This window comes from Corticium candelabrum, chromosome 4, assembly GCF_963422355.1.
Source record: "Corticium candelabrum chromosome 4, ooCorCand1.1, whole genome shotgun sequence".
Lineage (NCBI taxonomy): Eukaryota > Metazoa > Porifera > Homoscleromorpha > Homosclerophorida > Plakinidae > Corticium > Corticium candelabrum.
In genome coordinates, this window is record NC_085088.1 from 4,459,431 (window position 1) to 4,473,806 (window position 14,376).

At 42.4% G+C, this 14,376-nt stretch overlaps 2 protein-coding genes and 1 pseudogene across 3 annotated transcripts in view; all 3 read left to right on the plus strand.

The window, feature by feature from the left end:
- Positions 1–30: 30 nt before the first annotated feature.
- On the plus strand, positions 31–9,640 carry LOC134178307 (annexin A7-like; annotated as a pseudogene).
- Positions 9,641–11,509: 1,869 nt separating this feature from the next.
- Positions 11,510–12,514, plus strand: LOC134178448 (uncharacterized). Its single transcript, XM_062645326.1, has one exon. It carries the CDS (start codon positions 11,510–11,512, stop codon positions 12,512–12,514), a length of 1,005 nt encoding a protein of 334 aa, XP_062501310.1.
- Positions 12,515–13,143: 629 nt separating this feature from the next.
- The window catches only part of LOC134178621 (rho GTPase-activating protein 32-like), a 9,162-nt gene continuing 7,929 nt past the window's right edge, over positions 13,144–14,376 (plus strand). For both annotated transcript variants that reach the window (XM_062645504.1, XM_062645507.1), the window contains exons 1-4: positions 13,144–13,370; positions 13,599–13,635; positions 13,704–13,844; positions 13,916–14,003. In XM_062645504.1, the coding sequence (XP_062501488.1) occupies positions 13,331–13,370; positions 13,599–13,635; positions 13,704–13,844; positions 13,916–14,003 (306 nt within the window). In that variant the 5' untranslated portion in view covers positions 13,144–13,330. The remainder of the gene's footprint in view (positions 13,371–13,598; positions 13,636–13,703; positions 13,845–13,915; positions 14,004–14,376) is intronic.

Here is a 14,376-nt window from a genome sequence, read left to right on the forward strand (position 1 = left end):
TTATCAACACGTACTCATTGTAACGTGCGTTATTTCATATTCGATAGACGCGTTACAGCCTTATATTCTTGTTGTATTCTAAATAAAGGAGGTGTGAAACGTGCGTGTGCTCTTCGATCAGTAACTGCAACGCTTGTTTCAAAAGGGTCCCCATTTTGGGATCGTTGTCTACTACAAGTCGTGCAAAAGGTACGAATCGACTTTCCAGTGAATTGGATACGAGTAATGGGTTTCTAAGGCCATACTCTTACGATGTGATGATTGCTCGTGCGTTGAACGCTTTTTGGTATATTTATATAATTAATTAATTAATTAATATATCTAATATATAAAGCTCAAATTGTCTGTGTGTGTGTGTGTGTGTGTGTGTGTGTGTGCATGTTCGCGTTTGGGGGCCACGTCTTTTGTCCGTTCGAAACCGAAATAGGCACGCACACTCGGTACGCACAGGCGATGGTTTGTGTAAAAAAATTTAAAAAATTACGCACAGGGTCCCCTCTCGAGGGGTCGACCCTCGCGTAAAATTTCTCGACGACGCACACGCTACACATTCCGGTTCATTCGAACACACGCCCGCACCGGTCCCGTGTGGATCCTATGCATCGCCGTCCTTCGCAAAGCTTCGAGTGATCGAATATCTCTTGCCGACGAAACCTACTCTTCTATCGCTTGCGTTTCTCTCTAAATTCTGATTGCATTTGCACCGAATCCAACCTACACGTTTTCTGCAGCAAGCGCTACACGGGGAGTGTGTCGATTTCTATCGAAACAAGCGCGAAGAACAAGATTCGAATTCATTCAGAATATCCGGGACCTCGCAACAAAGATGCACGTGACGTGTCCACAGACCTACCTTACACTACAGTATCTTGCCCGTACGAAGGACGGGCCATGGATCCTAGTTAATAATAATTAACAAACCTACACAAATACATACACATGCACACAGTTGTACAGGCTTGTTGCTGTTTTCAGTAATGATGTAATTGTAATTGTAGAGTTTTATAGAGTTCATACAACACCTAATGCAAGTACACTGTGATTGGCACACGTGCCCCTATCTCAGACGTCCAGATAAGAGACGTTTGAGTGTATAACAACAATGAACATAATTGCTCAAAAACATATATGGTGTACATGCTAGAAAATGTTATTGAATTACTGAGCTACCACTAGAACAGGAGCATGTATGTTTATTAGGTGAGGGTTATATTAGAAGGTAGGAAATTATTGGAAGGGTGAGTTTGTATTAGAAAGAATAGGGAAGTTTGTTAATTTATTTCTGGTGTGTGTGTGTGTGTGTGTGTGTGTGTGTGTGTGTGTGTGTGTGTGTGTGTGCGTGCAGTGGCGTAGCTCGGCTGCACTAGGGGGGTTCACAAATCTCGAACAAAAAATTATGTATGTGAGTACATTATAATATTACACGTACACACACACACACACACCACGTTGCTCAATGTCAGTGCACAGGATATAAATTAAGAGTCACTAACTCAATGGCAATCATTTTACAGTATTGTATGCTAAATAATGTCTGTTTCCTAGACTTACAGGGAAGCCGAGATGCAGAAGACATCTCGGAGAAATTGAAATCTATGGCCACGTGTGCATGTCTGGATGGTCGAGGGTTTGTTCGCAAGCAAAGCCATGTACATGACGCGACATGACGCGAATTCTTTTTGACATGCAAGCAACATGTGTGGCCTTGGAATCCCAAACTGAGCGCAAGTATCACACGGCTCTGTCGAGAGCTGCCAGATGATCGGAAATAAATTACTAGCCTGGGGGTTTACGTGCAACCTGTGAACAGTGGTAGCTACGCCACTGGTGTGTGTGTGTGTGTGTGTGTGTGTGTGTGTGTGTGTGTGTGTGTGTGTGTGTGTGTGTGTATGTGTAGTGTTTGGGTATAATGTTGTGATGTATATAATTATATCTATAGCCACCCTATGGCCATCCTCTGCCATCAAATCCTCCCGCCCCCTACCCCGTTCCTCTCCCATCACAACCCCCACCTCACCACAACCAACCACCACCACAACACCAACAATCTCAACCCGCACCGCGATCAAGCCCTTCAAGCCTATCCGCAGCAACAAAACAGATTGCCGCAATGACCATGACAGAAGAGGTGAGTGACAATAAAGTACAACTAAGAATCTCTCTAATAAACATCTCTAACTTTATTTACTAAATTGGATAGCGGGGAGAGGGAACACTGAGACCTGCTCGCCCATTCAACAAAGAATAGGATTGTGAGACACTGAGAAGTGCAATGAAAGGCTTCGGTAAGCAAAACATAACTCTGCCGTCTACTTGCAATGTTTCCACTGGAAAATTTTGATTATTAGCCACTTGGCTAAAGGTGTTTGTTCGTTTGTAGCCAAGTGCTTTATTTCAGAGCCAAGAAAATCGCCCAAACATCTAATGGTCGATCACAACAAATGCAGTAGAGTGTACTAATCTGTCATACTCAAGGGAATGTGATTTTGGAAAGACAAAGTCTACAAACCAGACTTCAAGCGTTCATTGCCATCCTTCCTGGTTTTTATACCAAAATTTAAAATCTCTGTCAAAATCAAAGTTTTGAAGTTTTGGCATTTTAATATTCAGCGTCATCAAAGTTCAGCATCATTGATTCAATGATAAATCATCATCGTTATCTTCTTCATGGTTTCTATACCATCGATCTGCTTCCGTTTGACTACGGCAGTCATCTTCAGAACCATGACTGTCATCTTTATTCACTTGCGCTTATTTCAAAGAGCATGTGCAGGACACGAGCAGAGCAATTGCGAGAGGTCGGCCTTGTAGTCCCTGGACCTCTATTGGCCTTGTAGTCCCTGGACCTCTATTGCATTGCACTATAAAATGCAAGATCTGATCCAGAGGAAGGCGTACATGGTACACTGTAACAACTAGCCAAATTGGGGAGGAGGCATTACTATTTTCTTACCAGCCACATTTATTTGTAGCATTTAGCTATTTGGCGATCGTCCAGCGGAAACACTGCTACTAGTCATGTGTTTTATTGTTTTATTATTAATATATTTACAGATATCTGTACAGATTGCTTACGTTAGTGTGTTTGTTTAGGTACCAATGAAAAGGCAATCATTAGCGTCTTAGGTCATCGTACCGCTGACCAGAGGGTACAGCTGATCACCACATTCAAGACGATGTTTGGAAAGGTCGAGTTTAGTGTCTCGTTTCGTTGTGATGTTTTCGTTCGACGACGAATGTTTGTTAGGATCTTATTGCTGATCTGAAGAGTGAACTGAACGGCCACTTTCTTGATCTGGTCATGGCTCTGATGCAGTCGCTACGGCAATTCGACGCGAGGGAACTACGACGAGCGATGAAAGTAACCGTCTAACGAGATGCTCGTGTGTGTGTGTGTGTGTGTGTGTGTGTGTGTGTGTGTGTGTGTGTGTGTGTGTGTGTGTGTGTGTGTGTGTGTGTGTGTGTGTGTGTGTGTGTGTGTGTGTGTGTGTGTGTGTGTGTGTGTGTGTGTGTGTGTGTGTGTGTGTGTGTGTGTGTGTGTGTGTGTGTGTGTGTGTGTGTGTGTGTGTGTGTGTGTGTGTGTGTGTGTGTGTGTGTGTGTGTGTGTGTGTGTGTGTGTGTGTGTGTGTGTGTGTGTGTGTGTGTGTGTGTGTGTGTGTGTGTGTGTGTGTGTGTGTGTGTACTTGCACAACAACTGTGATGCGTGGCAGGGCATCGGTACAGACGAGAGCATCCTAATTGAAGTTCTATGCACACGAACTAATAGTTAAATAGCTGAAATCAAGCAAGAATACAGTAAAAGTATGATGTGTATGGCAGCGTAGTTTGGATGGATCGTTAGAGTGTGTGTATGTGTCTAGTGTTTAAACGTGATCTCGAAAAGGATGTTGTGTCTGAGACTTCCTGTCACTTCAAACGGCTTCTTGTTTTGATGTTGCAGGTACGTTATGTTTTCAATGTGTGTTAAGTGTGAGGGGTGTGTGTGTGTGTTTGTTTATTTCTTATTTCTGTGAAGGCAAACCGTGACGAGTCTGGTACTGTTGATGTTCGAAAAGCTGCTGCAGAAGCTCAAGTAGGATTTATGTGTGTTAACTACCGGTGGGGTTACCATAACTTGACAGTTTGCATGCGTCAAGAGTGTGTTCCACACGTCTCGCATGCGCGCGCACGTGTGTGCGTGCACACACACACACACACACACACACACACACACACACACACCACACACCACACACACACACACACACACACACACACACACACACACACACACACACACACAACGCACACACACACACACACACACACACACACACACACCACACCACACCACACCACACACACACACACACACACACACACACACACACACACACACACATTGAAAAAATAGTAACTCATGCTCGATTAGTATCCCTGCTTAAATAGTAATCAGTGGTTCTGATTGAAAAATAGTAACCCACAGGTTACTATTTGAGGAAATACAGTATACACACACTTTATCTGTTTTAAGTAATTTGCCATTTTAGGATTTATACAAAGCTGGTGAAGCTCGTTTGGAAACGGATGAGTCAAAGTGAGTTGGTCTTAGTCTCGTTGTATTACGCGACTCCATTTTGTATTTCTCTCAATTTTTTAGATTCAATCAAATTCTTGCTGCTTGTAGTTATCCTCAGCTCAGAGCAACGTTTGATGAATATCGCGAAGTAAGTCGTACTTGTCTTACCCGATTGGAACACTCGATTGGTACAAGAATAACAACAAGATGACATACACGATGCTGTGTCTGTCTGTCTGTCTATCTGTCTGTCTATCTGTTTGTCTATTTGTCTGTCTGTTTGTCTGTTACTCTGTCTGTCTGAAGTTTTTCATTAAATTGGACACTTGAATTTTTTAATTACACCTTAGCCAGATAGCTAAACAAGCGCACGTTGTGTGTCTACTGGTACGTCATGCACCGGTCGCTCTGATCTCTGGCTGTGCCAATATGGTTTTGTATGTCTGCTATAGAAAAATCTGTTTTCAACATTGGCATGTGACTTCAATAATCAGTAACCATATTTGTCCAAATGCAAGCCCAGGGCTTGAATTAAATTGTGAATGCAACAAGCTTGTTTGTGTACTAAAAAGAGACGTGGGGCTTGTATTTATAGAGGGGTTGATATGGTACGGAGATATTGACTGCATGCTAGGGAGTTGTAACTTCACTTATTTTTATTACTGGTATCTGGTCACGTGATCATCCAGCTACACATCCAGCTACATAAAAATTAGAGCAAGTTATCTGCAGTGAAGCCTTCAAAGTTTGATTTTTCGAAAGCATTAGATCGTCTTTTTCCTGTTCTGTGACATCCGCCGGCCTTGGAACGAGTTCTTTCACTGTGGTAGAGATGTAGTCTCGCATAGCCATCCATATCCTTCCCGCCGGAAGGATGTAGGCAGGAAGGGTTTGGCTACACAAGACTAGAGATGAGGATTGACTTCCTTCATAGTTAGTGCCTTTGTTCTTCATGCAGGTCATTAGGTCTTCCATGCCATCAACGTTGGTAGTGATTCTCGCACACTTAAAAGAATATATACGGTACAGTCGAACCTCGCTACTCCAAATCCTTTCTAATCCAATTTGCCTTGCGTACCTAGATCCTATTAGGCAGTGCTGCTGCATGAAACGGTTATTGTCAAATGCATGTACCTGATTTTTAATCCTGGCCGTCACATTATTTATAAGTATGTAATTGTTGCAGCTGTGTCGTTTACCACAAACATGACATAAAGATAAAAAGAGACATACGTCAATGCGCCAGTGGTGTGGGTGTCCGAGGCAAAGTCTGGACCTCCAATTCAAGGCTATGCGTTTTGGCACATCTCTGCATTTTGGTAATTAGAACAACTTCACTATTTCGAACAGGGCTTAGTATGGGGCTGTTCAGATTATTGAGATTCTACTGTAGTTTTGAATGAGTAGGCGCCTTGCAGGTTGAAACAAATCTCGTCTGTTTGCTACATACCGGTCGGAATGTAACTAAATATGCCACAAAACGACGTTGTACACAATTTGAAATAATGTCATCAGTTAGTTTCATCACAGTAACACCTTATGACGTCATGAATAATTTATTATATATATATATATACGACGCCCTTTGCGAAGTGATTTACCACGCTCTTCTAACGGACAACAAGCATGCGAAAAGGGAACAACGTTGTTCTGGCTATGACAACAGTCGTTCTGGTGATATATTTCATCCCGATTTTGTTCTGAGTCGCCCCGGTTTCTTCGATGTAACAGTAGCCAACAGCCTGCAGCCTTCATTCATTATTAAAGCTGCCAGCAATGAGGAGCGGCCGCAGAAGCTGCGGAAGCTTGCAAAGACTTTCATCATGCTGACATAGTTACAGCAGCTGGTGGTATATTTTATCCAGTTGCTATAGAAACTCTGGACACCATACATGCAGTCTCAAGATCCTATGCTCTATAGCTTTGAGAATTTCTGCAGTGAGTCACATGACGTTTTCAAAGTCTTTAAACAACTTATTACAACAATTATCTGTGAAATTATAGTCATATAATGCTACATTGGTTTTACAACGTTTGAATTTTAGAGATAGAGGATGTACATAGTTGGGACATGCTTACTTGAGTTGTTGGGGATGTTGGGGTAGGGAACGTTCATGTATGTAATATACTGTATATGTATATATATATATATATATATATATATATATATATATATATATATATGTATGTATGTATGTATGTATGTATATGTTGGTCACGAGGCATGCCAAATGTTTAGACAAGCACTGTGTTTCAAAACTGCAACTGTTAAAATTTCCTGTATAACGTCTAACTATAGTTCATATCAACAGAAAACAGAAATCAACACTACCACGTGTTGCGGGCACATGTGGCGTCCCTTGCTGCTATGCAAGGAAGGCATGTTAGCTACTGTGCAGACTCACGAGGGTCTGGTCTATTGGAACATACATATAGGGTTTAAGAACTAGACTCGGACTACTAGTACAGTAAGTTGCAAAACAGTTTGGATTGAAGCCCTGGGACTTTTATAGATTTTGGTGGGGCTTGTATTTGGTGGATACAATCCTCGGGGCTTGAATTTTGGTGAAGCTTGTATTAGATGGATACAAGCCTGAGGCTTTAATTTTGGTGGGTCTTGTATTTGGATGGACAACCTCCGGGGCTCTATTATTGGTGAGGCTTGTATTTGGACGGATACGGTAATTAAGACTCAATACAAGTATCAAAGATTGTTACAGCAGATTTTGATTTTGATGTGTTGTTATAACCATTTTGATGATTATCATAAGCCCTATGTGATGTAACGGACTGATGCTCTGGGACTGATGCAATGCTCACTCGTCTGCATTACCCCACATACTCTATATCGTTCTCTGTATTATATCGAACACAAATTTGTGTATTCAGGTGTGCAAGTATGATATTGAACAATCGATCAGCAGGGAGATGTTGGGCGATCTCAAGGCGGGGATGCTAACAATAGGTGGGGCTTCTAATACGACTGTCTGTTAGTCTGTCATACGTCGAGCGAGACGTGTACACGTCGTTTGTCGTTGAATTTTTTAGTTTGTTGTGTTCAAGACAAGACGGGATACTTTGCATAGAAAATCTATAAGTCTATGAAGGTGAGTGTCGGTCAGGATGACATCACATGAGACGTCATGATTGTTAGTTGATTTCTATTGTGGTGTTTAGGGACTTGGTACTGACGATGAAACGCTTAGGCGTTGTATTGTATCTCGCTGTGAGGTGGACATGGTGCAGATCAAGCGGTTTTTTGCGACTCACTACAAGGAGACACTCGCCAAATGGATCCAGGTAATGAATTTGTCAAACATCTCAGTGTCTGGCATTTGCCTTAATTAATGAGTTACTTACGTACTTAATTAAATTGAATGGATTTAGGTAGTGACTTTGTCAAGCATCTTGATGTCTGGCATTTACTTTAATTAATTAACTAATTGATAAATAATTAATTAATTAAAGTAAATGTCAAACATTGATTATTATTTATTTATTTAATTAATTAATGAAACCATTCACGTATCATAACACCAACCTTAGCGAGTGCATTTTAGTTTATAGTACTGAAGTCCCCATGGTAGGTCCTTAGTACACAATGAGACTAAAAAACCAGTTGACTGTCAGTGTACATGTCATTGTAACATTTAATGGTAATATACCTTATAAAATCATGAAACATTGGCAGGAATTTATTTTGGCGTTGGACATTGTTAGGCCCCTATTTGTTGCATGTCTGTGTCACATCACCCGCCTGGATCCGAACAACAGGGCCTCACTGATTTCACCATTACGCTGTTATTCATGTAATGCACATGTGCAATACGACCGGAGCACATGGCATATGTCTGAACCATCTTCCGTGTCTCATTTCTTTTAATTGCACGATGTCTACTCTTCTCATCTACACGGTTTACTGTAAATCTTCAAGAAAGAAGTTGAGGATCAGAACCAAACACAGATCGTCCAATAGTTGTTAAAGTCACTGTAGCTGTCATTCGCATGATGATGTCTAGAGCTTGTATTACCTTTTGTTGCCGTGGATGCTGATCTGTGGTGCTATAATATTATTTATACTGTGCCCACTGACTTCGGGTGTCACGTGTACATAATGGTAATGGTCCACTCGCCCGCCCGCCCGCCCGCTCACGTCAATTTAAGAGAGCCTGATGATATGTGATGAGAGGTGATGTGAAACAGACATGCAACAAATAGGGGCCTTATTGGATAATTGATATATGTACCATATTGATATATGTACCGTATTCCCACCCTCTTGTTAAGTGGCCGTGTCATGGAGGAGTGTATGATTAACAGCTGCGTTTGTGACCATCACATTTCCCTACTCACTGGTCTCCAGCTATACTGTATTGATGGAGAACTGCTGTGTTAGTGCAAAGAACGAAACTTGCATGACTCGACTTGCTTCATCGATAGCTTCACGACCTCATTCTCATTTTTTATCTTCCTGCTAGACAGGGTAGGTACAACAGACGGCAAGCAGAGGTTACCATCTAGTGGCCTCATCCGCTTGACACACTGCCACATTGCCATGATGCCTAGCTGATGCTCATGAGTCAGAGTGATGATGTCAACATGATATTTCAGTGGCTTAATAGTGGATTTATATTGGTGCTTGCTGCAAAGTCCACCAATCTGCCAAATAAATTTCCTGTCGATATTTCATCTTATACGGTATCATGTTGTATGTGACTAGTGTAAATACAAATGATGAATATTTGCATGTGTTTGCTGTCGTAGTGATTCTAGTTGTTTGTTTTCTTTACGACAGGGCGACACAAGTGGAAACTACTGACGACTGCTGCTTGCTCTAATCGGCGAAGGACATTAGTGGTTTGTAACTTGCCACTGTTGTTGACAGACGCTTGCTGCTTTATCGTTGACTTTCTTTCGTAGCACTAGTTGAATGTCTATGCATGTTGTCGACTTGTGTGTTAGCTCAGTTTGCTGACATGAAATGATAAATGGACAACCAATTTATTTTTATTGTGGAAATGTGATGAGTTTGTTTATGATTGGTTGTGCGATGCAGTTGATCTCTGATCGATGACTTACAACAGTTACTGTACATGTGTGTGTCATGTGACTTATGATGTGTGTGTGTGTGTGTGTGTGTGTGTGTGTGTGTGTGTGTGTGTGTGTGTGTGTGTGTGTGTGTGTGTGTGTGTGTGTGTGTGTGTGTGTGTGTGTGTGTGTGTGTGTGTGTGTGTGTGTGTGTGTGTGTGTGTGTGTGTGTGTGTGTGTGTGTGTGTGTGTGTGTGTGTGTGTGTGTGTGTGTGTGTGTGTGTGTGTGTGTGTGTGTGTGTGTGTGTGTGTGTGTGTGTGTGTGTGTGTGTGTGTGTGTGTGTGTGTGTGTGTGTGTGTGTGTGTGTGTGTGTGTGTGTGTGTGTGTGTGTGTGTGTGTGTGTGTGTGTGTGTGTGTGTGTGTGTGTGTGTGTGTGTGTGTGTGTGTGTGTGTGTGTGTGTGTGTGTGTGTGTGTGTGTGTGTGTGTGTGTGTGTGTGTGTGTGTGTGTGTGTGTGTGTGTGTGATGTGACTTTTGATGTACACATGTGCATGTTATGTGACTTATGAGTGTGTATCTGTCATGTGACATATGACGTATCAATGTGTCAGGTGACATGATGTAGACATGTAGTTGTCGACCATAGATCTGGAAGGTTAAGAGGGAGTATGTCAACTTGATAATGACTTGAAAATTGTTATGAATGCAATTGTCAGTATGTTAGGCAAGAAATGAACACTTGAATCCACCGTCAACGGGCTCAATATCCTCATGCCATTCAAACAAATATTATTACAATACATTTGATTAAGATTGGTGCGTTTTTCGTCTCTATCAAGTTTGGTGAGATTGTGCATATTAATTCAACAACATACACGACTAATACTAAAAGTTCACGTTTTCTATCTGGACACCCGACGTTATCCAGACAGCTTGCTCTGCACAGATCCAATAAAATGTGAACCGCTGCAGTGGCGTAGCCAGGTATATTATTTTGGGGGATGCACACAGAGTGTGAGGGTAATGGGCACAGAATAGTTGGTTGATTCAATGAAACGCAATGACTGTGAACATTACATGTTGATATAGCTACTAAACATGCAATACAACGAATATAATTGCATTCTCTTTAGTTTAGTTCTGTTTCCGCCTCATTGATGCCACATTCTTGTCCCACTTTGATGCCCCTCATGACTACTATTGGGGGTGCACGTGCCCCTTGTGCCCCAAAGCGACTCCGCACCTGCATGGGCCTGCAGACAAAAGCAAATGAGTACAATGTCTTTCCTGTGTTGAGTGCAAATTGTTCTCGTCAATGTCATGGCCTTAAATATTTCACTGACAGTGTACTGTACAGTGTATTGAATATGCACTTTTCTATTGTAATATTTTGTGTTAACTAAGAAGCAGGAGATAAGAGCTCAAAAGATGATTTCTTGGGACATCTCCAATGGGGTAATGTTACACGTGTACGGTAGATTTGTTTCAGCTGTGTCTTTGATTTATCTTTTTTCTTATGTGTGATAGGTGTGTAGGAGAGCTTGGGCTTTTAGCTCAACAACTGAGATTACAATTATGAGAGTGATGGAGCAGAATCCTTTACTGACTGTGACGTTAGCAAATCATGTGGATAACGAGTCACTATTGGACGAAGTGTTGTGATTTTTAGGATTATAGTGTTGTCATTTTAGTTTTTTATTATCACAGACTATTGATTGCAAATTACATTTTTGTAAGAGACAGCATATTGGCTAGATACCTTCTACCACATGGGTAGATTATGTCATGTAGACCTGCAGACGCCTTGTGTTCATTACTCTGTGTTGTCCGTTTGCTATTATCCGACTGCATTCCGCATGATGCTAACTGTCACGCCCAGGAAACGCATTTCGCGCTCTGGTCTGGAAGTGCGAGGCTAGAAGAATGGCGAGTGATTCTGATTTTGATGAAGTTAGTACCCGCATTAGAGAGACTCAGGACTTACTAACATCTGTAAGTGAGCGAGTGAGAGCAGAAAGAGATCAGTTGGAGCGAGATTTCCCCAAACTGCATAAATTTGAAGGAAAACCGATCAAACTGGATATCGGAGGTTTCATATTCAAAACATCACTGGAGACATTGAGGAAAGATACGGATTCCATGCTAGCCAGCATGTTCAGTGGAAGGTTTGATATGAAAGAACAAGAGGACGGGTCCTACTTTATAGATCGAGATCCAACTCATTTTCGCTTTATTCTCAACTTTCTCAGAACAGGAAAGGTCATCGTCCCTCACGATACAATCGCTAGAGAAGAACTGCTGTTGGAGGCGGAGTTTTATAACATCAAACCAATCATAGACAAACTCAATGAGCCAACAGATTCACAATCAGCAATACAGGCAATGGGAAGTGAGTTTAGTAGCAGCACTCTGATGAAGACAGAAGATAAACGTGTTCTTCTGTCTTGGTTGAGTGGGAAAATGAATTGGCGTCTCATCTACAAGGCAAGCAGGGATGGTTTTAGAGCTGCTAATTTTCATCGTTGCTGTGACAACAAAGGAGAGACAATCAGTGTGATACACACTACTGGAGGATATTTGTTTGGAGGATATACTGATGTGCCATGGACAAGTGCAAGTGGTGTATATAAACAGAGCTCACAATCTTTTCTGTTTGCTTTCAGATCTTCATCTCTGGGAAACACTGCAGTAAAGGCTACAATAGTCAACAGTGACCATGCTGTTATTCATAATTCTAGCTACTGTTGTATATTTGGAAGAGGTTACAATATTAACATTCATGATTCCAGTAATACCAATTCCATCAGCTCCAGCAATTGGTCCAATGGTGAGTATTACAGTTACCCACCAGGTGTCACTTCTAACAAATATTGGCTTGTTGGACAAGAAAACTTTCAGACACAAGATATTGAAGTGTTTGGACATTAATTAAACCTGACATGTACATCTAGCATGAGTAATATACACAAACTTTGTTTTACACAACAGAGTGCATTGTTGTTGCTAGCTGTATATTTCTTGTTATTATTATTGTTGTTATTGTTCTTGTTTACATTTCTTTTGCAGTGTAATAGCAACTGGCTGACTTGGTAGATCATAATTATACATCTAATTAATAACCAAGCAACTGTGTCAAGTCTATCTGTGCAATTACACTTACTAGTACATTTTATTGTGTGCATGGCCTGCATGGTTGCTATAAAATCAAAATTATCAAAAGGGGCACAGACCTTGGTATTCTAGTATGCATAGTTGTATTATTGTTCGTTCCTAAAGCTTGTTATCAGAAACCTGATCACAACATGCCAGAATCAGATATACTCATTCATTGTATCACTAAATAATCATAATAGACTAAATATGTTGGTATTAGTATGCAGAATACTTTCAATATTCCTTGATGGTAATTGGCGGGACTCATGTGCTTCGAATGGTACCAAAACCAAAATTGCCAAGAACAAAAAGCCTCAATCTACATCTGGGATACACAACACTACAGTTTGTAAGCAAAAATGCGTGGAATCCGATGGGCGTGGTCTAGCACGTGATCGACTGTCGCGTTTGATTCTGAATTTGACTCGTCGTCGAGACTTCACCAGCACCCCGTGCTCAACGGCAACGGCAGCGTCTGACGTCGTCGGTTAGGGTCACACGAGAGTGGCCGTACACGTCGTATCGCGCCACACACCATCATATCAGTGTAACCGTGTCAACGACAAGTAACGAGCGAACGAAAGCGACTCGATGGACCTTCCACGGTCGAGAAGTTGGGACGACCGACTCGGTACGCTCACAGACTCGCGTTCAGTCGTTCCCTTTCGGCTTCGGTTGACTCACTTTTCACACTCCGTTGCATTGTTGCTTCCTTCCGGTCGGGCCCTCGCGTCGTTTCACAGCTTCGCTCTTTCTTCTCGTGTACAGGGGGCGTTGCACGTTGCGGCAAACATCCCGGCTGCCCCGTCGACTTTCTAAGCGGTTTTTCTTGCTCTGATGGCTTCTGGTGTCGTTACAGACGATTTCATCGGCGACGAGACGGATAGAGGACGCAGGTTAATGCATGCGGGACTCTCACGGGTTTCTGTTTGTGTCTCAACTCGGTGTGCGTGCGTTCGTGCAGCGGAAAGAAGCTGAGACGCTTGCCTATCGACCGAGGTCATCGTCGGATATCGACGCGATTCGAGAGCAGCTCGAGAGTCAACCGGGTCGGCGACGCCGTCGTCGAAGGCGTGAGCAAGGGGATGAAGGTGAAGGTGAACAAGTAAGCGTACCGTGCTGCGGGTGTACGCGCGGGCGGACGGTCACGTTCGTGTGTCTGTCGATTGTTAAAAGGATTTTCGACGGCACGACGCGCTTTCCGAAGATCGAAGAATGCGCACACTTTCACTATGACGACGTCGATTTGGGCAAGGATTTCAAGGTTGGTGTGACGCGCGACGTCGAGCGACGCCCACGGCGGTCGGACTTGCGTTCGGCTCGCACAGTTTTGATTTCGCGGTGTGTGAACGTGCGCGTGCATGTAGGATAACTAATTGGCGTATTGTTGGGCTTTTCCTGCGTAGGCTGGATATGTGGTGCTGTTGATATGATGAAGCCTGCGGTGTACAACGAAACTGAAAGTTTTCTTTTAATTTTAATTTACTAGATAAGCTAGAATGTGAACACGTGGAGGGGCAGGCTAAGATTGCGCAAACGGACACTAAAAGTAGATACGCCTGTGTGATATACGGGACATAGGTAAAGTGTCCCGTATATTACATTCTGATGGAATTGATATTGGTGGACAAACGTTT

Coding starts and splice junctions, on each gene's coding strand:
- LOC134178448 (XM_062645326.1), top strand. CDS start 11,510: ATGGCGAGTGATTCTGATTTTGATGAAGTTAGTACCCGCATTAGAGAG.